This window comes from Sparus aurata, chromosome 7, assembly GCF_900880675.1.
Source record: "Sparus aurata chromosome 7, fSpaAur1.1, whole genome shotgun sequence".
NCBI classification, from domain to species: Eukaryota; Metazoa; Chordata; class Actinopteri; order Spariformes; family Sparidae; genus Sparus; species Sparus aurata.
The window spans coordinates 5,430,448-5,454,906 of record NC_044193.1 but is presented as its reverse complement, the minus strand read 5'-3'; the positions used below and the strand labels follow the sequence as shown (position 1 = coordinate 5,454,906).

The following is a 24,459-nucleotide window of genomic DNA, read 5'->3' as shown; positions in this document are numbered from 1 at the left end:
GGGAGGGGAGGGGGGGGAAAAGTAAGAGAGGCAAAAGAGAAAGAGGAAGTCGACCGGATTTATTTCTCACAATAGCGAGCAAAAACAAACAAAAAAAACTGCTGTCTGCGTATCTTTTCATCTCCGAATATAATAAAAAGCAGTTGACGGCGTTTATTTGTTTGTGGCCAGGTGGCACGGGGGCAGCCGAATTCTGCTTATCTCCGCATTCCTCTGTATTGCAGAGTGGCCGCGAGGAACATTAGACAGGCTAAGTCCCCACCAAAGCAGATTAACCAGAGCCAGCCAGGGGACCAGGACACAGATTTGGGATGCATCGCCCCAAATAAGATTTAGGCTTTTCACTGGCAATTACTCACAGTATACATTTCAATGCGTAACCCCGAATGCAGCCGATGCTGCCCTGGCTCTGAAAAGGACTTTGACTAATCTGAGACTTGCCACTGTACCAGAGGCTTACAGTCTGTTTCCAGCTGAACAGAGCTGCTGTGTGTGTGTGTGTGTGTGTGAGAGCTGTTGCTTCATACCGCTCACTACTCCTCGCTGCTGATTTCATTTAAAAGCCAGGAGCAGGGGGGGGGGGGGGGGGGGGGGGGGGGGGCTGCTTGGTATTCATGGGAAAGCCAGTCGTACATAATGCGGATGTCATTATTTCAATGCGTAGCGTACATGTCACATTACATGACCGAGAAATCAACACATCAGCGTCAATAAACCGCCGCGGCCGCGGCAAAGGAAGCATCGGCAGGAGAAGCTAACGAAGCGCGCTCAGTTCTTCAGCGTAATGAGTCCGCGTGTAGGATCCCGATGAATGAAGCGGAGACCGGACTTGTCATTTCCCTGTCGGGCCCTCGGGAGCCAGGTGTCCCTCTTTAATGGAGGCATGCGGAGACTAACGTAGGTTAATGAGCTATGCAGGCCCCCAGAGGAGATGAGCATTATAGGCTATATGAGATCCCCTCTCATCCCTTCATCCCTCCATTTGTGTCAGACCCTGGGAGAGAAGGGAGGAACAAAGAGAGGATGTGGTGGAATGGAAGCAGAGGTGAAAGAGGAGGCTGGGGGGGGAGAAGAGAGAGGGAGCGAGCGAGGGAGGGATGGGAAAAGACGCGACACGCCGAGCCAAGAAGAGAGCCGGGTCTGCCAGCTTTTTAAAACAATTAAGGCCTGGATGGGATTCGCTCCTCTGAAACAAGGTTCCACTTGCCAAGCGAAGGCCCGAATGTGGCAGTAAAAAGGGAAAAAGCTCAGCGAAGAGCGGGCTTAATCAGGAACAGATTCTCTGCGACAACAAACCAAACCACACACACACACACACACACACACACACAGGAAAGTCGACACTTTACATATTAAAGCTAAGCGGCGAGGGGAAAAGCCTGTGGAAACATCAAATTGTAATGAGGAACAGGCTCAGTGAGCGCAGAAGGGATAGAAAGGAAGAGGCGAGAAAAGACGGAGCGGCGCGGCGATGGCGAAAACAGAGAGAGCTTTTAAATATAACGTAACAGATGTCCTCTGAGCCCGTTTTAAGAGCGCTTGTTGTGGAGTTGTACTGTACGGCTTTACCGCGCTCCTCTCTTTTTTTTCGTCTCGCTCTCAGATGTGGCTCAGGCTTTTTGTTTCGTCTGCGGCTGCGTCGCTTGCATAAGCTACGAAACGGAGCGCGAGCAAACCGTCTGAGCGGCGCTGCGCTCCCCGGACGCGAACGCGTGCTCCGCTAAGACGCCGCGAGAAGAAGAGGAGGGGAGAGTGGTTTAAGCGTGTTCGGCGTTCAGGTGGTTGGGGGAAATTGAAGGGTACCGACAGATTAGAGGGAGGTGGAGCTGTGAAAAGACAGGGGGAAGGAGGGGAGGGAGAGAGGCTGAGTTGAGGAGGAAGAAGGAGGAGGTTTGCCCAGGTTTGTGCCCCGGAGCACAGAAAGGTTTGTGGCACAGCTGAAAGAGAAGGCAGCCTCACATTCCAGGCTTGATCCTGTATAAACCCTGTCTGTTACTGCAGATCTGATATGGAAATAAGAGGCCAGATGGGGGCTTCCACCGGCCTTATAAGGGATTGTGGTCTGGCCTGGATGGATCACGGCTGAGGAGCTCGGGAGAATGAGAACGAGAGAGAGAGAGAGAGAGGGAAAGAAGAGCGGAGGCAGGAGTGTGGACGGGGCATCCGAGGGGGAAAAAACGCGACGCTGAAAAGTGGATTCACAAGAGGAGAGAAGAAGAGATGCGGGGAGAAGTTGTTGGAAACGGAGGACGGGACCCGGACGCGGCCTCTCTGATGATATTCTTGTTTTTTTTCCCTCCTCCTCTTACGTTGTTTCAGTGATCTCCGGGTGTTTGAAGGGTGGATTCATCAGGGTCCCCGAGAACTGAAACTATTTCCTCCTCGTCACACAAAAGCAAACTTAACAATAGGACCCGGCGCAACTCTGATTGGTACAATTCATCCCGCCGCCATTGTATCAGCCCCAGACTCCCGTAGGTCCACTTTATTGTAGGGTTTTTTTTCTTCTTTCGCTACTGCCAGAAAAGAATGCGGCCGCCCTCGAGAGAAAGACTGCAGATGCAAAAACAGCCAAACTCGGTGAACAAAAGCACAGATGTTTACCACGCTAACAGCCCGGGCTGCACTGCGATCACTAACGAATTTATTTAAAAAATTCACGTTCCACCGTCGTCCGCTTCCTGCAAGGAGCTTAACGGCACCAACCGCGATGGTGTCTGCCTTCACTCCACTCCCGTTTGCTCCGCGGTGTGTTTAGTGCCAACAGCATTTTCCCCGAGTCAAGATGTTCAGACAGTGGGAGCCAACAACCTGCTGAGAAACCTGATCAGCCACACTAATCTGATCAGCTGCACTTTGTTCAAGTGTGTCTTATTTAAAGAGGACAGCGCTCCCAGCGTGGCGCAGCCCAAACACCGTCCTATCCCCTTTCAGCCCCGAGGATCCCGGGGAGCCGACGCAGCCGTCTGATCCACAACACCTTCCGATCCCGACCCCCTTCCCCCCCCCCGACCCAGCTCGCAGCCTAAACACAACATACCTGCCCCCCCAAATGTTCCCCCGACCACAACAGTCTGGGCTTATTACGGTGGAAAACTCATGACACAAGAGTTTCTCGCTTCCTAATCAGTTGGAAGGCAAAAGCCCCCCCCTTCTTCTTCCCCAGCGTGTGTGTGTGTGCGTGTGTGTGTGCATTTGTGTGATGAAACAGTCTTGAAATAGAGTGAAACACGTAGTGTCTTCTGAATGTATGATCAAGGGAGGCTTGGCACACCTCCCTCATACAAATAAGTGGATAAAACTTGTATGCGCACCGCAGCAAAAGGATCTTAAGCCAATGTGTACATGCGATAAAAAACAGATGGCGCACAAACTCTCAGTGTGCACGAAAACTAAAAAGAGACTCACGGTGCGCTAAAGACACAAAAACCTCAGGGGAGCAGCGCGCAAACGATGCAGCCAGGATCTTTGCCCTCTAACCGTCCAGATTTAACGGCTACACGACGAACCTAGAGCCGGTTCTGGGTTTGTTTTCCTAATTCATTACCACAGTCGGCTAATACGGGCCAAACACATGCACACAAACACAAAAACACACCTCCTCTATCCACACACCCCACTGAGCCAGCAGCTGCTTCCAGCAGCACCAAACTGTGGCTGCCAAATACACCAAAATACTTAACGATGACTGACGGTAACACGTTATTCCCCACGGAAAGGTTTTACCCCCCCCCTTTTTTTTTTTAAAGCGGCGTAAAAAGGAGGAATGTTGACGGTTCGCCGCTGCGCCGCGATTCCGTCAAATCGTCACCTCCCTCCCTCGACTGCTAATCCAGTCTGACACGGCGCGTCCGCGTCACCGAGCCTCAGCCCGGCCTCCGAGCCCCGACCCTCACCTTTAGTCAAGTTACCAGAGGCCCAGATAATGTTTTCCCAACCGCTAACCATTATGGTTTAATGAATAACAGCGGCGCCTGAGCTGACCCCGTGGCTGGAAGAGGCGTCCGTCTCCTGCTCTCGTCTTTGATGCCGTGACCCCGTCGATGTCCTCTCGCTGGTCTTTTTTTTTTCTGGTGATGCAGGTGCTCTTTTACCCCTCACCCTCAGTTCTTTACTTGCAACTCTGCACTTCTCCGAGCAATCTATCCAAACCCACACGCTCTCCGACATATCACATATTCTATATCCCCCCCCCTCCCCCGCCCCCACATGCTGTATCTCCATTCACACCATATCTGGCGCTGTGGCCTCTCACACTGCATATTCCTCTATCTGTCTGTTTCGATGTCACCAGCGAGCGCGTGGTGTGTAATGCGCATTACGCGGCCGTAACGTTGTACTTTGTGCGGCTGCTCTCGGGGGTCAGATTGGCCCGTTTCCGTGGAAGGAACATGCCGAATGTGAGCGACGCCTTTGTAGTCGACAGCTGCGGTTACATAGTCAACGTAATTGTTTACATAGATGCCAGATAGGATGCGTGTTCACATGCCCCACGGCGTTTCATCAGAATTCAGTCCAATCTGCGAGAAACGAGCCAACATTTGGATTGGAATTGAACTTTTACAGGCGGTTCACCGGCTAGAGCCTCTGACAGAGGAGCATGTTGGGGGGGAATAAGAAGAGTGAGACATTATAAAAGTTAATCAGTTTTTATTGTTTTGACACGTCTAAACATAGGTAGACAATCGAGCCCAGACATCTCTGGGTTAACGCGATTTATTATTCTGATCATTACAGGAACATCAGGGTCGATGTCAATGCAGCGATTGATATTCAGGAGATAGAAGCCGAACGGGCAATTTTTGTGAACACGATTTTTTTTTTTTTTTTTGCCGCTCTGAAAACTTGAGTGGAGCTATTTTAATTTCCCTTTTTTTTTTTTAAGCCCAGCGGCAAGGTCTTTAAAACAAAGGCAGAGCACGAGGGTTTGAGCGGGCGGACGGCTCCGGCTAAACGCTGGAAAACGCTGCACGCACACCGGCGTTGCGAGCTGTGCGGAAGGAACTGTCCGATCCCATTAAGACTGCAGCCATCTTGTTGTTTTTTTTTTTTTTTTTTATTTGCTCGGACGACCGGACTATTAAGAGGGAGTCTCGGCTGACAGCTCGGTTTCATGACAGCGCGAGGCCGAGACCTGACATACAGCTGTCAAGAAGAAGAGATGCGCCGCGTGTGTGTGTGTGTGTGTGTGAAGCAGGTAAGAGGCTGAGTGAGCGGAGATTACCAGTGGCTTGAAATATTATCACATGCTATTAGCACTGTATCACTGTTCATTAGGCTGATGGCTAGCTGGAGTTTCTTGACAGCCCCGCGGTGAAGAGACGAAAAGATAGAAGGGGGGAAAGAGAAACAAGGGGAGATGGTGTGTGCACCGAATTAAAATGTGGAGAGGGAAAATTTGAGCAGGAAGGGGAGAAAAATCAGGGGGGGGAAATGACAAAAGGCCTTGATCCTTCACTGTCACACGTTTCAGAGGTAAACAGGACAGATGGGGTGTTTAACGTCACCGCCGAGGAGGAACATGGCGTCTTGGTGCGATTCCTAATTCTCATTGTCACAGCATCCATAACAAGTGATAGCCAGATGACTGCGCAATGTCAAAAAGCATATATCAAGGACCGGGTTTGCGCGCCGCACCATAAAAGCGTCCCCTGTAAACACAGAGTGATCATACAAAACACATTAAACAACGCCGTCAGCCGGGGCGAGCTCGACTCCGAGGGGGCCCCCCCGACAACCGCTGCCGTCTCGTACGAAGTAAGGAGACAGAGGAGCAGTAAAGCTGTCGCCCTATCAGACGGAAACATTAGTCGCTGTCACACTTAGTTTGCCGTCGCGCCGACAACAGTTTAGTATATCATCAAAGCCCAAACAATTCTCATTTCGGAGATCTATCGGCGCTGCGCCACTTGAAGGCTCTCGAAAATTGTGCCGCGCATTTGCAAAGTAGATGAGAGGAACGCCCGCTTTGGTTGCTGGAGTAATCTCGAGTCATTATGCATGCCATCAAACACGCAAACAATGTTTTTTGTGGGTTTTTTTTCTTCCTTCTTCCCCCCTTTTTTTCATTCCGTAACTGCCTCTAATGAGGACGATCATTATGATGCGTGTAAAATGGGGAAAATTCATTAGGAAAAACTTCAGAAAGAGTTTCCGCGGAAGTTTTACAAAGTAATACTCTGCTTGAACTCCCCCTCTGTCCTTCCTCTCCTCCCCCCCTCCTCCCCCCCTTTTTTTTTTTTTATCTAATTTTGGACCACTCTAAGAGCCCAGCAGTAATGAATTGGCTAATCACAGTTATCTGGCCCGTTCAAGTGCTTTGTAAAGCAAATCAATAAAGCCTGGCACCGAGCCAGCCATCCACTTTGACTGACGTTGCTCGCTAATCTATTTCTGTGGTTTTTTTTTTTGTCCTAAAAGATGTTTACTCGTTCTCTCTCTCTCTCTCTCGTCCTTCCCTTTTTTCTCTCTCCGTGTACTTCAGCAAGGTCAGCGGGGAAAATTGAAGAAGAAGAAAAAAAAAAACAAACTCATAGAGCGCGCCAGCTGGCAACTCGGAGGACAAAAGTCAAGCACCGCGCACTTAAAGCTCATTTGACATCCGGAGAAATTCTCTCTTTGATTGGTGACTGCTGGGAGTCGCCGGAGCTCTGAGACTTCTACCTCGGGCGAGGAACGAAAATATAACAAGGCCGACGCACGCGCTCCTCTGTTTCCACAGTAACAGATCAATAACAGCGACGCCACAACTGATAAGAAATTTTCTATGAATTTCAAATGTCCTCCCCGCGGTGCCCACATTGGCTGCAGACTAAAGAGGAATATTGATAAGCCGAGAGCGCCCTGCCTCCCTGCACGGCTCCCTCGCAGAATGTTTTGGACGCGTCCTTCTTGTGTTTTTTTTTGTTTTATGGCACGTCACGCACTTGTTTGCCAGGATGTGTGGGCTAACACTGCCATATTCAGAAGAACTGGAGAGGGAAACTTCTTACTAAGAGGAACATTTTGGGAGGAACGTCTGATTTTCACTCGTTTAATCTTTCTGCTTAACCAGGAAGACATGGGCAGTCAGCGGCGTTTGATGTGGCTTCCTGCTCCTAATGGCACCGCCGCTCCCAACACTGGTAAAAAAAAACTAAACTAAAAAAAAAAAACATACGGCTCAGTGTGAGCAACGACGTAAGATCCATCTCCTCTTTTTTTTCCCCTCTAAGCCCCCAAAGACTTCCAAACATGCAAAAAATGTTCCCGTGCAAAGTAAATAATTCTGCCGCCGCTTCAATTTGTCGCCCAATCAGCGAGATAATATGCTGAAAAGGGAAAAAAAAAAAATGGATTACAGCAGAGCCCTTTCTGCACGGAGGAGTCTCTGGTGGAAAAGTGCCTCTAATCAACAATGGGTTAATTAATCTCACTCATTAAGTTAAGTCCAATTATGGGACACACTCAACAGGGTAATTTGTTTCCCCACAAAAAGAGAGAAGGCACTGCCAATACCAAATCTAATAAATAAAATCAAGTTGCCTGCGAAAGGAACAAAAAAAAAAAAAAAAGTAATTTGTTGATGAATTAATGAAAAAGTCGCGCGCCACATATTTACGGACATATGTGATTCCGTCTCGCTGTCTTTTGGGGATTCGACTGCACGCCTCCCGGCTAAATTAGGCCTACATGTACAAAATCCATCCGTAGTAAAAAAAAAAAAAAATGCAATGCGCTGTACGAGCGTTTGTCTCTTGTTGTTAGATAATGAAAAACGCCTCCTTCGAGACGCTGGCAGAGAAAAGAGCAAGCAATTAGAGGGAGAGAATGGAGAGGGAGAGGCAGGGAGAGAGGGAGAGAGGGAGAGAGAAAGCAACAGAGAGCTGTTTGAATGTGATTAATGAGATCACTGCAGGGTAGGCTGTGTCACTGTAATAGTCTGAGCGGGGAGGAGAAGGAGGGAAAAAGGCTGTGAGTGAGAGACTGAGACGGAGAGAGGGATGGGAAGGAGGAGGAGAAGAAGAAGAGGAGGAGGGAGAAGACGGCCGACCCGGCGACGTTTAGCTCGCCGCTATGAGGAGAGAGAGAGGGAATGAGACACGGGGACTGACGGACAGAGAGAGTAAATCAGGGAGACTAAGAAGGAAGGAACGGATATAAAAGCGCGGATGAATGGAACAGCGGGGGCTCTCAGTCCTCCCCCGGCCTTTTTAACAGTGAAGGGTTTAGAGAAGCCGGGACCAGGTCTGGCAGATAGAGTGGCTCGTACTCTGAAGACAGCCATGAAAGACACAAGCCTGCTGCTGCTGCTGCCATGCTGCTGCTGCTTCTTTATCTGGCTCGGAGGTTAAGAACCGAGCAGGAGGGGGGGTCAAGTGGAGGCCAGGTTTCCGAAAGGTCACGCAGACGTCCTACCGGTCCACAGCTCAATGAACAAGACGGTCGTTAGCGAGACTATAGACGGTTTGGGTAATTAAACACCTACGGCGCCTACAGCACAAAAAACGCCGTCATTCTTTCAGACTAAAAATACGACAGAAGTGTAAATGTGCGCCGCCTCAGTGAAGCGAAAGTAACATTTACCATAAAAAGCCGTTTCTAAAGCATAAAACGGAGGCTCAGCTGAAGCCCTTAATGGATATTCAGTGGAGATCAGCCCACCTGCTGATCAGACGGTATTCCCCACGCAGCAGAAAAAAAAAAAAAAAAAAAGCCTTCAGAAAAGCACTTCACAGAACTGTTAGATTACATCTATCGGTCATCCCGTCCTGCTGTCGAGGTGAGAGGGACCGCTGACAGTCTCTCTGGGAGCCGACATGCAATGGCGCCTTGAGGTCTCAGTAACGGCAGAAAGCATAATTCATCTCCCTCCAAATAGTGCTGCTTCTATTGTCTGTTTTAGCATCTGTGAGGAGTGCTGCAGGTTGTGTTGGGAGGGAAAAATGTTATTTTACTCGCAAAAGTACTTCCTGCCAGCGACGCCTGGCCCCCAGCTGTTGCCGGTGGGCAAACTAAGTCTGTATTACTTAGTTTAACATGATTAAAAAAGGATTGCAGGCAATCTAGCAGGCGGAGTCCTAGAGATGGATATTGCATATTGGCAGATGTTATTTCGACCGAAATGGGTCTTTTGTCGCCGTGCCACTCGACAATTTGTCATTCCGCTAAGTTTGACATGTTAGTCGCCGCCTTGGTAAACAGGTGTATCGAGTGTGGTCTTCATTTAATTTTAAACAAACAAGGACCGACGGGGGAAAAATACATCGGCGGAACAAAAGGATGCAATTATTTGTTCTGTTTGGGATTAATTGGACCACACCATTCAATCTGAAACAAAGTGATCCAATGGCTATTATAGAAGGCATTCAGTGAGAAATAACAATTTGCGAGTATGATGATTGGAAACCAATTCCACCTGGTGGCGATTGTGACGAGGCTTTTCACTTGTAATTGTATTTCTTTTCATGTCGGCTCAAGGTTAATGCATGCCGCGCGGGGACAATGGAGATGTTGAATGAAGCCATTAAAATGATTAATTCTTTGCGTTTTTTTAGCTTTGTTTACTTTCAGTCCCACGAGAAAGCGCTAATGACCAACAGAAATTAGCAACTAGAAGTTGGTAATGCAGTGAAGTAAACGGGGTTCACGTCCGTGTCACACTTTGTATTGGCGGCAGGATCCCTCGGTTCCGTCGTCAGAGACATTTGGAGAGACACCGCGCTTGATTCTTGTAAGAGGCTCTCTCTCCCCGTCCGTCCCTGTGGTTCTGTCCATCGTTGTGTCTCTCAATCTCTGTCATCTCCCACCTGTCGTCCTCTCTCTTCCTCTTCCTCCTTCCTGTCTTTCTCAACTTCCTCCAACATTACTGTGCTGACACTCAATGCGGGCGGTAAACGTGGAGCCCAGAATAGCCCTTTTTAGATAGAAAAGGCGGCACATTTTCTCCAAGGTAAGGACGGCAATGTGCCTGTCTGTCTGTCTTTCTAAAACAGAGGCGTAATATTCCTCCTTTTCCAAAAGCCGCCTCGGAGGCAGGCGTAAACATGTGACGTGACGTGAAGCTCGAAGTTGGGCCGTGAACAGTGACAACGAATTTGTCTTCAAAATAAGAGCTTTACATTGCACCCCATTGGAGTTTAGAACTGCGAACTTAGCGTGGGGGCTTTTAATTTGAAAGTAGCGACCGTTCTTAGCTTGCCGACTCAACAACAAGCTAACACAACCAAACAGCTACAGAGACCGAGGAGACGCCAGCATCTCCTGGATCTCAGCGGCTGTCCAGTTGCTCATCTTAATGTCCGCGGATGAAGTGATGGACTGACTGCTGTGATCAGCTGTTTCCTGGTTTTAAAACTCCCCGGCTGTGGGTCGCACAACAGCGCAGGTCGTTGACACCTCCGCCCACCTCATGCGGAGGCCAGCACATTGCCGCCTTGTTTTTAGCTAGCAGGCGATACGGAAATAAGTGTACCCTCCGAGGCGGAAAATCAGCGGACCAAAACAGACCCCCAATTTGCCACCCTCTGTCTAAAACCGCGGACCGAGCCACCAAAAGGACGAGCAAATTGGCGGCTTGGTGCTCTGTCTAAAAACGGCTAGTGACTACTAAGCAAGTTCCTCACTTCAACATAAAAATTAAAGAGATGGTTGAGGCCGGGTCGCTCTAAAACTGAGCCTGAACACGTCAAGCTGGTGAGCAGCCTCCGAGTTGACAGCAAAAGCTCTCAGATCACATTTCCCTCTGATGGCGACCAATCCAAGGACCGACCGCGATGCTCATTGGGGGCGAACACAACAGAAAGCGGTGAGAGAGCAGTTGGAGGGGGGGGGGGGGGGGGTTGACCACTCGTCCACCAGGACCCTGTTGGAGCAGCTGCGTGCATTTACAAGCCTTTCAAGTCGCCGCCACTTTATGCCCTGCGATCAGCTGCTACCCTGAGCAACACTCCAGTGCTGCCTGCACAAACACACGCGTCTTTGTTGGTATTCAGGCCAGAGAGGGAGCCAGGTGAGCCGGCCGCGCACCCTCTGCTCCTTCAGCCGGTTCAACGGGACTTGTCCGGTTAAACACCTGAGCCGCCCCTTTCAAGTCGTCCCCCCTTCAGCTGCCAGGGGCATCATCCAAACCAATTCCTGATTATTCATCAGGGCATGATGAGAAGAATTAATTAGGCCGAAAGCGGCACATCATCAAGAGCCGGAAGACATTCGCTTCAACCGCGGTTTACTGCTGATACAACCGACTACTAATCAGCCCCTGAATTCCATTAAACGCCAACATCCACCACCGTCATTTGTGCTTTTAAAATAAAGAAAACAAAGCGTGCAGCGCGAGTGAAAACATTGAGGAGGTACAACTGGGAAAAAAAACAGCTATTTCTAAAAATATAGATATATTTTCTTGTCAGGGTTTCACGACTCAATTACATATTTTATTTATTGGTAAATTATCCTTCATAGACCCGAGTATCTCTGCTGAGTGCAGCACACAGGAGACGATGCCATCTGGGAATGCATCTCTTTGGTCTCCGGTTCAGCAGCTCTTAACCCCCGCCTGCTCCGTACGGCACAACTGGGATGGAGGATGTTCGTTCTCACTGTCTGCGAATTGACTCTGATTAGCAGGGGAATCCTGAATGTGCCTCTGCTGAGCTGGCTCTAACCTCCCCATTCATCTATCGCTGGGATGTCTTTCAACATCCAATTTTGCATGTGCCGCCGTGCCCTCCGTCTCCATCGATATCAAAGGCAGCGCTCCCCGCAGCTCCTCTCCTCCTTAATGCCGCCGTTGCTTCCCACCAATCCCAGTCCGTCCCCGCGTGGGCTATGTCTGTGCTTAAGCGCAAAGCGAACCACACACAGCCAATTCCAATTCCGATGACGCAATTCTCGGGTAATGTGTATCCAGAATAAACCGCGCAGAGATCGCGTATCTCTATAATTTGACCCGCAGAGCCCTGTAGCACTCTTTTTGGTCTCCGGGTACATAAGAGCGATAACGTCCGTGATGGAGCCTGGTGCGTATAATATACAGCCTGAGCGTCAATGTATATCTAGGTCTGGAATTTAAATAGGACATTAAGTCATGGGCAGGACGAGAAGCTCACTGAGACACCCTCTGAAGCCTAAAAGTCTAGTTGTGCTCCCATTGGGCCCCCGATTGGAACTGGTATCACTGTAGCTTTGAAAAAAAAGTGCTCGAGATATTGATTGCTCCTCGCATCTTTCTGCTGAGGTGAACATCTGCCGCCCTCCGCAATCAATCACTGCCTCCGGGGGTGCCACCCAGAAGTCCACAGCCAGTTTCTAAAAGCCTCACGACACTCGGGGCTCCACATTCATCACGTGACCCTTGTATAATTGTCGCAGCTTTCACTCTTGGTTGGTTTGAAATGAGAAAACTGCACCTATAGATTTGTTTGCTTGATCCGACAACACGCAAAGGTAAAATGTAGCGTAAGCACTTCACAACCCCGCACACCTGATACTGTATGAGGCTCACAACTGCAGAGCTATTGTTTCCTCTGCATGTACATGCATTCTCCCCACCTCAGGAGCCGCTTTATCCGCCCAACCCTCTTAACCCCTCTTCCTCAATCAATCCCCCGCTAAAGCCGGGGCCACAAGCAGCTGTATCCGCAAACACCATCCCTCCTGCTTTGCCATGCTCTGGCAAAGCCCAGGAAACGGCAGCGTATACATGAGCCGGTCTGCAGGGAGAGCGAGAGTGGAGGGAGGGAGGGATGGATGGAGGAGCGGGATTGAATGGGGGAAGCGGGAGATGGGGGGCAGAGGAGGGAGGGATTCTTTGGGAAGGGAGCCAATCCAATTACAGGCAGCGGTGCAGCCCTGGTTTCTTCGGCGGCACTAAATTCACATTTCAACGGTCTCTTCCTCCCTCCCCTCGCACCTTCCTCCTTCTCCCTCTATCTCTGCCTCTTCCTGCCTCTTCTCCTTTTCTTATTTCCTCTCATCGCGGATCACGCTCACACCTCCCCCTAACCCAAGCGTCCCCCCTCCAAAAAAAACACCCCCCCCCCCCCCCTCCCCTCCCTTCGCCCATCCGTCTATCTTTCAGGGTTTGCTTGAAAAGAGGCGAAGGTATCGAACTGTATCGCCAGCGAAAGCATCTCGTCGCCCGTACAGCCGTGTCATGCTCAGATGTGAAGAAAGCCTGCAGCGCCACACAACTCTGCAGGAGCTTATCAGCCTTCTGCAGAGAAGCTGCAGCCAGGGCACGTCGGGTCAGCCCTCACCCCGCGGCCCTCCCCGTGACACCCGAGGGAGTCGAGGGATAACACTCCCCATGCAAAAAACATCCTTGTTAGAGGCCCACTGAAACGCAGGCAGACACCTAAACAATGAGGTCGGGCGAAGCAGTCCTCGTCCCCTCTACTGTCATCCAAGCGTTATTGTTTATTCATTGCCTATTAAAAAAGTAATGCTTCCCTTTTTTTCCCAGACTGCAACGGCGGGTAGGCTCACCGTGGTCATTCTCTCGCCCATGCACATTAAGCGGACAGTCAGCACTTACTGTATCATGTGCCTGCATGCAAATCGCGGCGGGGGCCCTTTGTCCAATAACATACCTGCACGCAAACACGCACCGGTGGCAGCTCCTGCAACCATTGCGTGGCTTCAAACAAATCGGGTTCAGATAGAGTTCAGAACCGGAGTTGGAAACTTTGCACTGCAAACAGTCTGCAGCAGAGAGAAATATTCCATTTTTCATTGCTCTCGACACCGATGATTCTGTCATACCTTTCAAAATACACAGTGTCAGGAGTTACTGTCCGTCTTTTTCTGGGTACAATCTGCCAGCAAACTAAAATGCACCCTCTCATCTTGGCCACCTCATACTGAGGGACTGCTAATTAATTAGGATGACAAAGAATAAGCTGATACTCATTAACAGGAAGTTTTCTAATGTGTTCTGTTGGTGCCGCTACCTTCTTCTGTTGCCGCGAGGCTCAATCTCTGTGCTTGAGCGCTCTGCAAGGTTTTTTTTTTTGTTTTTTTTTTTTGCTGCTCTGGCCACCAGACCGTGGTACCCATTCTCTTGGTACCCCTCTCACATCCTGGTTAATTCCACCCCCCATGTTAGCGTTACTGTGGTTACAGTCGTGGCCCCTCTGAGGAGCGGGCCCATGAACGCAGCAGCACGCAAGGCTATTTTGCATGGATTTGAAGGCAGGCAGCGGCGGCGGTTGCAGAGACAAGTGTGGAAGGAAGCAGGGAGATAAACACGACGCGCGAGCAACGGCAGCGCGGTGGGGAAAACACTCCATTCCGTCTCGTCTAATTTAACCAAGTTGGAAAGGGTGCTAAATTATTAAACAGCTCAAACGCGGTATAACATCGGATGAATATTCTCCCCTACCGCAGACCCGATTGGTGTATTGATTTAATTACAAATAGACGAGGACCCAAAATAACCGAGGCCAACGCCATTTGTGTTGCGCCGCCGGGCTTGAAATAACAAAGAACTTGCCAAAAAGAGGTATCAAAATTGGTTTTAGCCACTCTCTCTTTCTCTTTCAGCATTTTCCACCGAGCCTCATGCAGCTGTTGGTAGGGGGAGGGACGGCTGTACGAGCCAGCGACGGCCCTGTGACACACTCCTGCTGTCACTCAAACAAGCACCCCCGTGCGACGAGGAGCCAAGCGAATTCTGACAAATCCTCCAACCAGCTGTCTAATTGTAGCTCCGAAAGAACCGCCAGTATGCAAAGACAGCTATTGTGGAGCAAGTGCGCCCACACAAACACATATTTATCTACATCCAAGCGCCGCCGTTAACGTTTACACATTCGACGTGCGGTCTGCGCACCAGCTCTCCGGAGTGAGGAGGAAACAGTGCAACAGCTGCTGCAAATTGATCAGACACTCCTGATTGACAATCTGACACCTCGTATCATCCGAAGCCCAGAGCACAGCGCTCCCTTTTTCCTCGCTGTTCTATCCTGTCAGAGAACTACATCTCAGCTAATACTGCGTTTCCTGCGGCTGGGGCGTGTGAAATCTATCGTTATTAACTGGCCACTAGCCTTTAACCCTCCACTGCGTCTGTGGTCTCTAACCAAGACCAGGAGGTTTAGTGCACGGGTCTGCTCTCTCTCTTCCAGCTCTCAGCGGGCAACAGGCAAAAAGGTGCCTATTAAAATTAATGGGCCGGCGCAGGTTATTCAACACTGCGACACTGGAGCTCACTTAACAAGGAGCTGGTAATGACCACTACAGTGAGCTAGCCGTCGCCATTACCTCTCTCCGACGCTTTGACAGCCGGCATTAAATATTAAGGAGATAAGTTTCACTGTGACCATGATCCATCTTGCACGGAAATAAGACCACTTCACAGTGTCTGCACCCCGAGGACCACTGGTCGGCCTGAGTCCTTATGTATCACAGTGATGGAGCGGGGCAGAAATCTCCAACAGCGGGCCTTTAAGTGCTGGGTGAGAAGAGGGAAAAGGAGTCTTCTGCACTCACCTTCTTTAAGCGTCCACTCTTGGTGCCCACAAAGGCGACACAGTAGCCGTTGTAGACGTAGGAGGTGACAGAAGTCATGCGGTCGCGAGTCTCGGTGTAGAGGGTGTGACCGGTCACCAGCTGAGAACCGCCGAGAGGCTGGTTGATGTCCAGACCGCAGAAAGAGTCGTCGATGGGCACGGGCTGCAGACGGAGAGAGGGGAAATAACAGTCAGAGCACGAAGAGAAAAACTTTTTTTAAAAGAAAACATCAAAAGACAAGAGGTGATCGTGACTACGAGACAAACGTGTCACATTAAACATAGAAAAACCTCGACGCGAGATGCTCCGTATGAGGTGGAGCGACAAAAATACCTCAGAGGGGGAAGACAGACTTAGAGAATAAGACATTAGCAGAGCGGAGAGGCTGAGACGCAGAGTATTATAAAAGCAGACAGCTCAGTAAGGAGGAAAGATGAAGGTGACGGAGCGAGACAGGCGGAGAGAGCGACGGCCAAAGTTGTGGAAGCGGCGGCGTTGTCGGAGGCGGAAATGAGGGGGTGAGAGAGGTGAGCCAGAAGGAGCGAGCGAGGTCAGAGCGAGGTGGAGGTGTGCGGCGGTGTCTCCGAAGCCAGACGAACGTTTGCCTTTCTGTTCCACTTGGCAGACGTGTTTCAGCTCCGCCTGACTGAGCTCCACCTTGCTCTCACCGTGGCTCATTACCCTGGCCTATCATCACACCTCTGGAAGACACGGGCCGCATGATAACTATGTGCACCAGCAAACACTCTGCACGATAACCCCGCGCAACCCTGAAATATGTATGGAAGAGAGGAGGCTGCAATAATCTGCGTTCACCCATTCATTAGCAAATAATCACTACCATGACGGCCCAGTCCCAAAACACGCCTCGCTTTTACCACTTAGCCCTTCACCTCCGTTTGGGTGATCACACCTAAGACTCTGCAGCTAAACACATCGCTAGCTAACACGACATTGTAAGTACTGGTTTGTGCAATACTTTCCCACATTTTGACATAATTCAATGTTGCAGTCAGTCCATTTGATGCCTGAAATCTACCTAAATTTGAGCAACAAGGTTCCGGACGTGACTACAGTCCACCACGTTAACTGTGACACACTGCTTTCGTTATTTCTCAAGTTCAACGTCAAATTGATAAACAAAAGGAGACTTCAGCCGAGTGAAACTGGAGAAAAGGTGATGGAGGCGACACTTAAAAGCAGTGTTTCTAAACCCTAGAGGGCTTTTAATTTGAAAGGGATGAATGGAGGGAAACAGCTGTAATGCAGTAACATTTTGACAGGAGGGAGGTTTCAATCACCACCCCTTGTAACTCTGTTCTGAGGGGCATGGGAGCCCTCAAAAATGAGGAGCAGGGGGAAGAAATTGAAAATGGGATAGAGTCACAGTCAGCTCGACTTCAATTCTGAGATAATTCTGGGTGTGATTTTACAATATATTGCTCAGAGTGAAGACTCCTTCCTGCAGTCTTTCTCGAATAAGACAGGAGGAGGTGGCGACCGAGGAGCGCGACAGCGGCCTTTCTGGTGTCGAATCAGGTCAGCGGAGACAGCCGGAGTGGCAGTGGCCTCAAAGTGCCATGTGGAGTAAGTGAGACGGCCGGGCAGGCTGAGGCCCGGCGCTCCTCCCACGTATACGTCCTATACCCTCCCGCTCACAAACCGAAAAATATATATATATATCCCCCCCGACTTCTTCACCCTCGACTCATTAATTCTCTTTCTGTCACTATATCTTCCTCTCGTCTGTCTCCTCTCTGTCTCCGTCTTCGTCCCTGTCAGGATGCTATAAGCAGACTGCACTGAGTGACATTTCCCACTCCGGGAGGCAGCTCAGCCGCTCTCCCACTACACAACCACGGCTGTAAAACCTTTCAGTGCCACGGAGGTTTTCACGAGCGGAGTAAAAAGCAATAACGCTGACAGGGAATAATCGCCCCCCGCTCTTGTGGACACGCCCCTCACTTCATGGCGCTTCCTTTTTATTTCCTTTGCTAAAAATAGCAGCGGAGTGCTACGGGGGGGGGTTTTTTACTCCACTGCGGTGTTTAAACAAGAAGATGCTTGGATTAGTCTATTCTGCTATTGTTAAATACAATGCGCCACACATGACTGATTTAAATATGGGAGATTGAGGTGGGAAAACAAGAAGAGAGCAGCCTTCAGGTTCAGACTTTGGCTTTTTTTTTTTCGATAGCTCCTCCCCTCAAATGCAACCAGCTATTCCACACATGGTCTGTTGGGCTCCGGAGCACTTTGGTTCTGATTATATCGAGATTGTTTAGATGATGTATACACTTAGCAGACTTGGCAGCCGAAGCCAAATCCCCCCCGGACTCCGTTTCTTGCACCTTGTTGCAGTTTTTTTTTGGTTTTCCCCCCCTGCCTTATCGCAAATCTCGGGGAGAAATGTAGATTTGCCGCGTCTCGGTCTGTTTCATACAAATTACATTGGTTATCTTTAGCAGCACTGCGCGCGGCCAAAAATAGCACCCGGACCCAGTGCGATTAATCCGTACCGAATAACTCACAATACGGTAAAAACATTTAATCCACGCCGAGAAACAGTTGGTCCGCTTCGACGGTAGAAGTAGACCACGTTAACTTGTTAGACGGTACAATAAATTGCTCCATTTGATGTGGAATGTGATCGCGGGGTGAATCAGATGTGACAGGATATCCACTCTCAGAGTTTCCCTCCCGAGGGTGTATCAGTGTTATCAATACCGGCTCCCCTTTGCTCTCACGAGTGGTTAATTAGTCGGTGGGGCATGAGCGAAAAACACAAGACAAGGATGATAGTGTGAGCCAGAGAAAGACACACACACACACACACACACACACACAGACAGCCTGATAGAGAAAGAATCCCATCATGGCTGTCTCCTCCTCGGGAGTGACTACAGAGGATGGTGTGAATCTCCAGATGGCAGGAGGCTGGACGGCTGGGTGATAAATCTTTGATTGGCTGCTGTGTCTGAATCCCCTGGCTCAGCCTCAGTTCCACTCCCAGCGTTAGCCTTGGCCTGCGTGTAAGCGTACACACACACACACACGTCTGCGAGAAGGGAATGCGAGCTGGGGGTATAATTAAGGTTCTCCGCTTTGAGCTGACTGAGTTGACCTGCTGTTAGCGACGGACCAGATGAAGGAACCCGGGACCGCATGTGTAATTTACTCCCGAGATCGAGCAAGGTGCAAGTTAGGAGTTAGGATAAAAAATATACAGTCTCTGATGTCGGTCTGACCTTGACCCACACCTCATACTTGGTTGATCTCAGACATGGGTTCCTCTTAATATTGCACATAGTCATGAATGAACACGTCTATTTAAGCAAAACAAGACGTGAAACACGCGCGCACATTAAAGCAGCCGCCACGCTGCTCGAGTGGGGGATTTAACAGCAAGCAGCCAATGTTAGCATGGCTGACATAGCCGGTTGTTAAATGTAATTTGTATAGGCTTTAAGAGTTCCTCATCCATTGACATCAATCTGCATAATCCATATTATACTATGGATTTATTGGCTGCTCGACGAGCACGAGGACACGGTCTTAAGGGCTGTATTCCACATCTCCTTATCTCTGCGGCTACACAGCACGTGTATCCTCAGTGTATAACGTGAAAGGAGAGCCGAGCGGTATTGGCAGTGCCTGCCTGGAGAATGGAGTGGGAGGTGCAGCTTTGCAGGTAATGGCTGGCACCCTTCAGAGCACACTGAGATGATTGGGGATCCGTCTGAGGAAACTTGAAAAAAGGTTCTAATTTGAGCTCCCACGGATAGAAAAGCCTCCCAACGTCGGGACTGTCATAGACCACCGTGTCTCCTTCCTACGCCCACTCACCTTTCTTCCAACCTCGCCTCCCGCCCTCCTCAGCAGAGCTAATAAAACCCAGCAGCACCGGCTCCAGATAACATCTCCCTCCTCCTGACGATCACCTCTGACACTGTGCTAATGGGGAATTTACTGATTTTAATAACAGTGGTCAATCGAGTGACCCTGGCGGGATTAGCAACAAAGCTAGTTGGGTCAGGTTAGTTATCGTTAATCCCAAAGCGACCCATCGCACACGTTCATATCCAAAATTTGCATACATAGATGCAGACATTCAGCACACACACACACGTGCTGTAACTGACTAGTCCTACACTTAGCTAGTCATTAATTCTTAATATTCCTAAAATCCTATTAGCAATTACAGAAGGAAAGCACAGAGGACCGTGGCCTCCTGGGAGCGAGGGAAAATCAAGAAACTTAATTTTACTTGACAACATGTAACAGATACATGGCCTTGTATTATAGCATAATTGGGGATTTCAGAAGGAATAGACTGGCGTGTGATCTACGCCAGCTTCAGAGGCGAGACTACAACTTTGAGCGGTTCCCCCCCCCGACTACTTTCTCCTCGCCGCAGACGGGGAGAGCGTGTTTATTTTTTGAATTGCGCTCGAGGAGAATATCTCTCTCACTGTAAAAAACACTTGAAAGTGGATGCTCCCTGATACCGGAGCCGTAAAACAATTTGACACAATTTCGTGTTGCGTGAGAGTCATTCGATAACGCGAGGCAGTCAAAAGCACGCCTTGATTGTGGCGTTTATTTTCATTACGGCACGCGCCCTCGAAACGTTGAACGCTGCGGTTTGTCGGCTCGCTGGGAAGCTTCGCCCTCTGCCTCACTGTTTACTGTCTGACTTTAGGGAAGGAAACAAGACGTCAGTGTCGTTGGACCATTGTGGAGAGAATACAAATGTTTTACTGCATATTTCTTCACCTTTAAGGATCTACAGGAAAAAATAAACGGTGTGAATCATAATCGACTTTTTCCCCAATAAGAGCAGCTAATCGTACGATAATGGACCACATTGTCATCACAGGGAAAAGGCCAAGGTAATTTCCTAAGTGCATAGTCTATGTACAGTACATTTGTGTATGTGTGCATGTTTCTAGTCAGCGTTTATCACTGTTACTCACTGCTTTGGTGCACTGCACATCCTTCCCGAGCAGCCAGTTGAGCTCCAGGTTCCCCTCTCCCTGGTAGCAGGACTGCAGGCGCTCCTTGATTCGCGCGTTGATGTCTCGGATGGTGAACACGCAGAGCGCTGAGTCATCTGGCGGGCGGTGGAACTGCTTCTGGCCCTTGGAGAAGATGGTGAAGAGCACGTCGTCCTGGGCGCTGATGTTGAGCGAGGCCGCGAGAACGCGGCCCGGCTTGCCGAGGTAGGCGGCCTGCAGCAGCCTGTACTCGATGCCGTTCTTCACACAGCCGACGGGGAGAGAGACGTAGGAGTGGAACTTGCGGTCGTCTTTGCAGAGGCGGACGATGCGAGAGGTGTAGAAGAGGTCGCTCGTGGATCCGCTCGACGACATGCTGTTCTCCGGCGTCTCGGGCTGGACGGTCAGGAAGTAAACAAAGTTGCCGCTGGCGAAGCCGTAGACGTAGTAGATGTCAAAGTGGGAGACCAGTGCCAGCGTGTCTGATGGTATCTTGATGAGGGAGGACACAAAGTCGGTGTGCAGCTCGTAGTCGAGCATCGCGGATGACTCAGGGTCGCGGGGCAGCTTTCGACTGGAGATGGTCGGGAAGTAGTCCTGTTTTCCATCCACAGCCGTGCCGATGAACAGGGTGCCGTCCTGGCCCTGCGACGGCACGATGACCCCATACATGGTCCCAGTCTGGTTCACGCTGGAGAGGTAGTGCTCCTTCTTGTGGGAGGGCTCCACTAAGATGAAGAGGTCATCCAATCTGAGGAGTTTACACACCCCCTGGTAGAGGCTGCCACAGGCCAGCAACCGATTTTGGGAATAATCAATGAGGAGAAGCTTGTTGACGTTGTTGGTCGAGACAAGGGGCTCAGAACAGGGTTGTACGATCAGAGGGGGGTAGCAGGCCTTGTTGTCGTCCTCTGGGCCTGTATCATGAGAAACAAGGAGGGTCAGGTTGCCTGAGAGCTTGTACACACGGTTGACTGCTCCAATATACAACGCCCCCGTGGACTGGTGAACCGTCAGGTGGTTGAAGACCCAGTCCCGACGCTCAGGGTGGAAACTAGTGAATGTCTGCCCGCTGCACAAGGCGGGGATCGCAAAAAGCCAGATTCCCAGCAGAGCGGCCGCGGCTCCTACTTTTGGGTCAGGTGATAAAGTCCTGCGTGTAGCCCGCCGGCCCTCCATGTTTAACAGGCCCGCACGGAAAATGCAGAGGAAGCGGAGAGAACGGACGAGGGGAAGACGGGAGGAGACCTTCGCCTTTTTGTTGTCCAAGGCTAACTTGCAGGGCAAATCCTCGCAAGCGTCTTCACATGTTTCTGGAAAAGAAAACGAGAGAGAAAGAGAGAGAGGAGGTGTTAGATATCGCAGCATGACTCACATATCCTGCACAGGAAACACGAAACACGAAATGGAAAAGGCTCGTCATTAGAGATCACAAGCTGCTTGAAAAAGGTCAAAGGTCGTCCTCAGTATGGCGATGAGCTGTGAAGAAGAGGAGCGGAGGTTTGAACGAGACAATGAGAGGAAGCCGTTATGGTGCACATTCCAGAGGAGTTGCTGGTCACGGCAGGACAATGCAGGCGAGAGTGAGGCGGGTTCCAGCAACGGATATGAGCCCGACCCGAGTCGTGCTGCGGCTGCTGCCGTCACACTGAGCAAGCGAGTTTTCTAAGAACAGAACAAAATCCAAGCCAGACATCACCCAGACTCACATTTCACATAAAGCCCGGGAGACTTGGCAATGACTCATCAGACATCGTTAAACCCAAATGATAATTTATTTAAGCCCATTCATCCTCTGACATGCAGCTTTAAATAGCTTTTTTATTGAGAATATATATAATTTAGCATATTGTCATCCATAAAATGAGGCCTTTGTGATTGATGATGCACGTTCACCTTTACAAGAAAGACACATTGACTTGGAAACCTCAACAACATTTCAAATCTGACGAGGAATATTTAACATTTTAAGTCCCAGTTGAGTCAAAAATGTTTTTTCTTCTTGTTTGACCTCCACGGTATATGATGTTTTACACTATATAGCTGTTTTAACTTACCCAAAAGGTAAGTATGTGACGAGTTGGTAACGAGACTCAAAAATCTACTTTTTTTACAAACTGCACCTTTAAGAGGCGGGCCTTCCAGCATGATTTGTGACACCACAAATAGCTTAGAAGCCAAATCCGGTCCAATATTCAGCGTACATAAATGTGATGAGGAAAATACCATATGTTAAATACCAAAACCGTCTGCATATTCAGATATTCTTGAATTTTCCACGAGGCTGAATGAATAAATACCATTTTGAGGGATTTTACTTTGGTAATCTTACTGTAATTTTCTGCAAAAACCACGTCAGACACACACGAGAGAATTTCTGTGTATCCGTTAGAACGTGCGGAGGCGACCTTTCCTAAAAACCCGCCAATAAATGTCAGATACAGAAGCACACAGCTGGAATCCCTGCGTGCTTTCCCTTTAAAACGGGCGCCTCCTCCTCAGTTAATTTTCTCCCCTTCACCCCCCCCTCAGCTCACTTTTTCTTTTTTTTCCTTCCTCCGGCTGCAAACCCATCAACAGACGCTGCTGCTATCGTTTGTCCCCCCTCTCCACATCTATCTGCAAAAACATACATCAAGCAAAGTCTGCAATTTATGCGTTTAACCATGCTCGGTTATGCCGGGCGGTGGAGATCTCTCTCCACGTGCCATAAACCAAAAGACGGAGCTCCGTGCAGTCTGTCCCCGGGAGTTAATTATCTCGTCCATTGGAAAGGAGGGCCTGGATCTTATTACTGGAACAAAGTGAGAACAAATTGGGAGCCACTTCCACCCCCCCCCTCCCCCCCCCCGGCTTGCTCTCTGCTCTTGGAGGGGGGGGGCTGTTTTACAGGATCTGAATTTATTAATTATCTTTTATAAACATTGCTTCTGTTTTTTTATCCCTTTATTCCATTCATCTCCTGCTGACATGATCGGATCGTGGAGGGGATTAATCGCTGGCGGCACAACAATCATCTTTAAATGAATCAGCTACCGTGTATTAGATGCACATAAAGGCAACAGAATATACAGTATGTGTGTGTGTGTGTGTGTGTGCGCCTCATTCCCTCAGTATTATCAGTGTACTCTATCAGAAACCGAGCAGTGCGAGGGGCTAACAAGTGGAGACAATGGCGGTGCATCCCAAAATCAAGTATGATTAGGCGTAGCGATCCAACAAGGGTAATTACTGCGGAGCTGGAGGAGGTAAGCTGGGGAGCGACGCGGGGACGCCAGGGGCTCCGACGTGTCAGAGGCGGCCCTACATCGTTTGTCACGCTCCAGATTTGCATTTCCAGCAGAGAGGGCGCAGAGAATCAAGGGTGAAAGATGTGGCTGGAATAATCAACGACTGCGCCTTGAATAAGCAAGCGCTTGGGCTTCTGAAGATGGGAAACCGGAGCGTTGTACGGAGAGATGCCGCGGCGACGACTGCGTTCAAGGCAGGTTTTGATTTGCGGAGCCGATTTGGGATTCCCTCTGAACCGTGACCGCCCTTTCACAGACCTCGGTCCAAATCTGGTAATGGCCATCTCTCCCTCCCTCCCTCCTCCTCCTTGTGATCAACGGGTACGCTGCTCAGCTCAGACTTAAATATAGACCCTTAGGGAGTGTATTGATCCATGTGTCCATAAACACAGCTCCTAAGGCCCAGTCAAGCTGTTCTTGGCGTGTGTGCCGGCAGAGGTGTGGGAGGTGCTCTGTGTCCCAGAAGCACTTTATTAGCATGGTCATAAAAGTGCCACCGGCTCTAAAAAAAAAAGCCGCGAGGGCCCGGGACCCCCCCCCGCCCTCGCCTTCAGCTGCCTGTGTGCGCCGCCGCGCTCCTTTGTTTGAGTTTGTACATGCTAGATGTGCAAAGTGGATCCCTTTGGAGGTATAATCAGCCTCCCGCTGAGCCAGCTTTCTGCCCGAGCCCCGCAGCCTTT

General features: G+C 49.8%; 1 protein-coding gene across 4 annotated transcripts in view; it reads right to left on the bottom strand.

Annotated features, from left to right (window-relative positions):
• The window catches only part of plxna2 (plexin A2), a 195,453-nt gene that overhangs the window by 144,176 nt on the left and 26,818 nt on the right, over nucleotides 1-24,459 (bottom strand). For all 4 annotated transcript variants that reach the window (XM_030421748.1, XM_030421750.1, XM_030421749.1 and 1 more), the window contains exons 2-3: nucleotides 20,469-21,802; nucleotides 15,472-15,654 (exon numbers count right to left, since the gene is read on the bottom strand). In XM_030421748.1, the coding sequence (XP_030277608.1) occupies nucleotides 15,472-15,654; nucleotides 20,469-21,802 (1,517 nt within the window). The remainder of the gene's footprint in view (nucleotides 1-15,471; nucleotides 15,655-20,468; nucleotides 21,803-24,459) is intronic.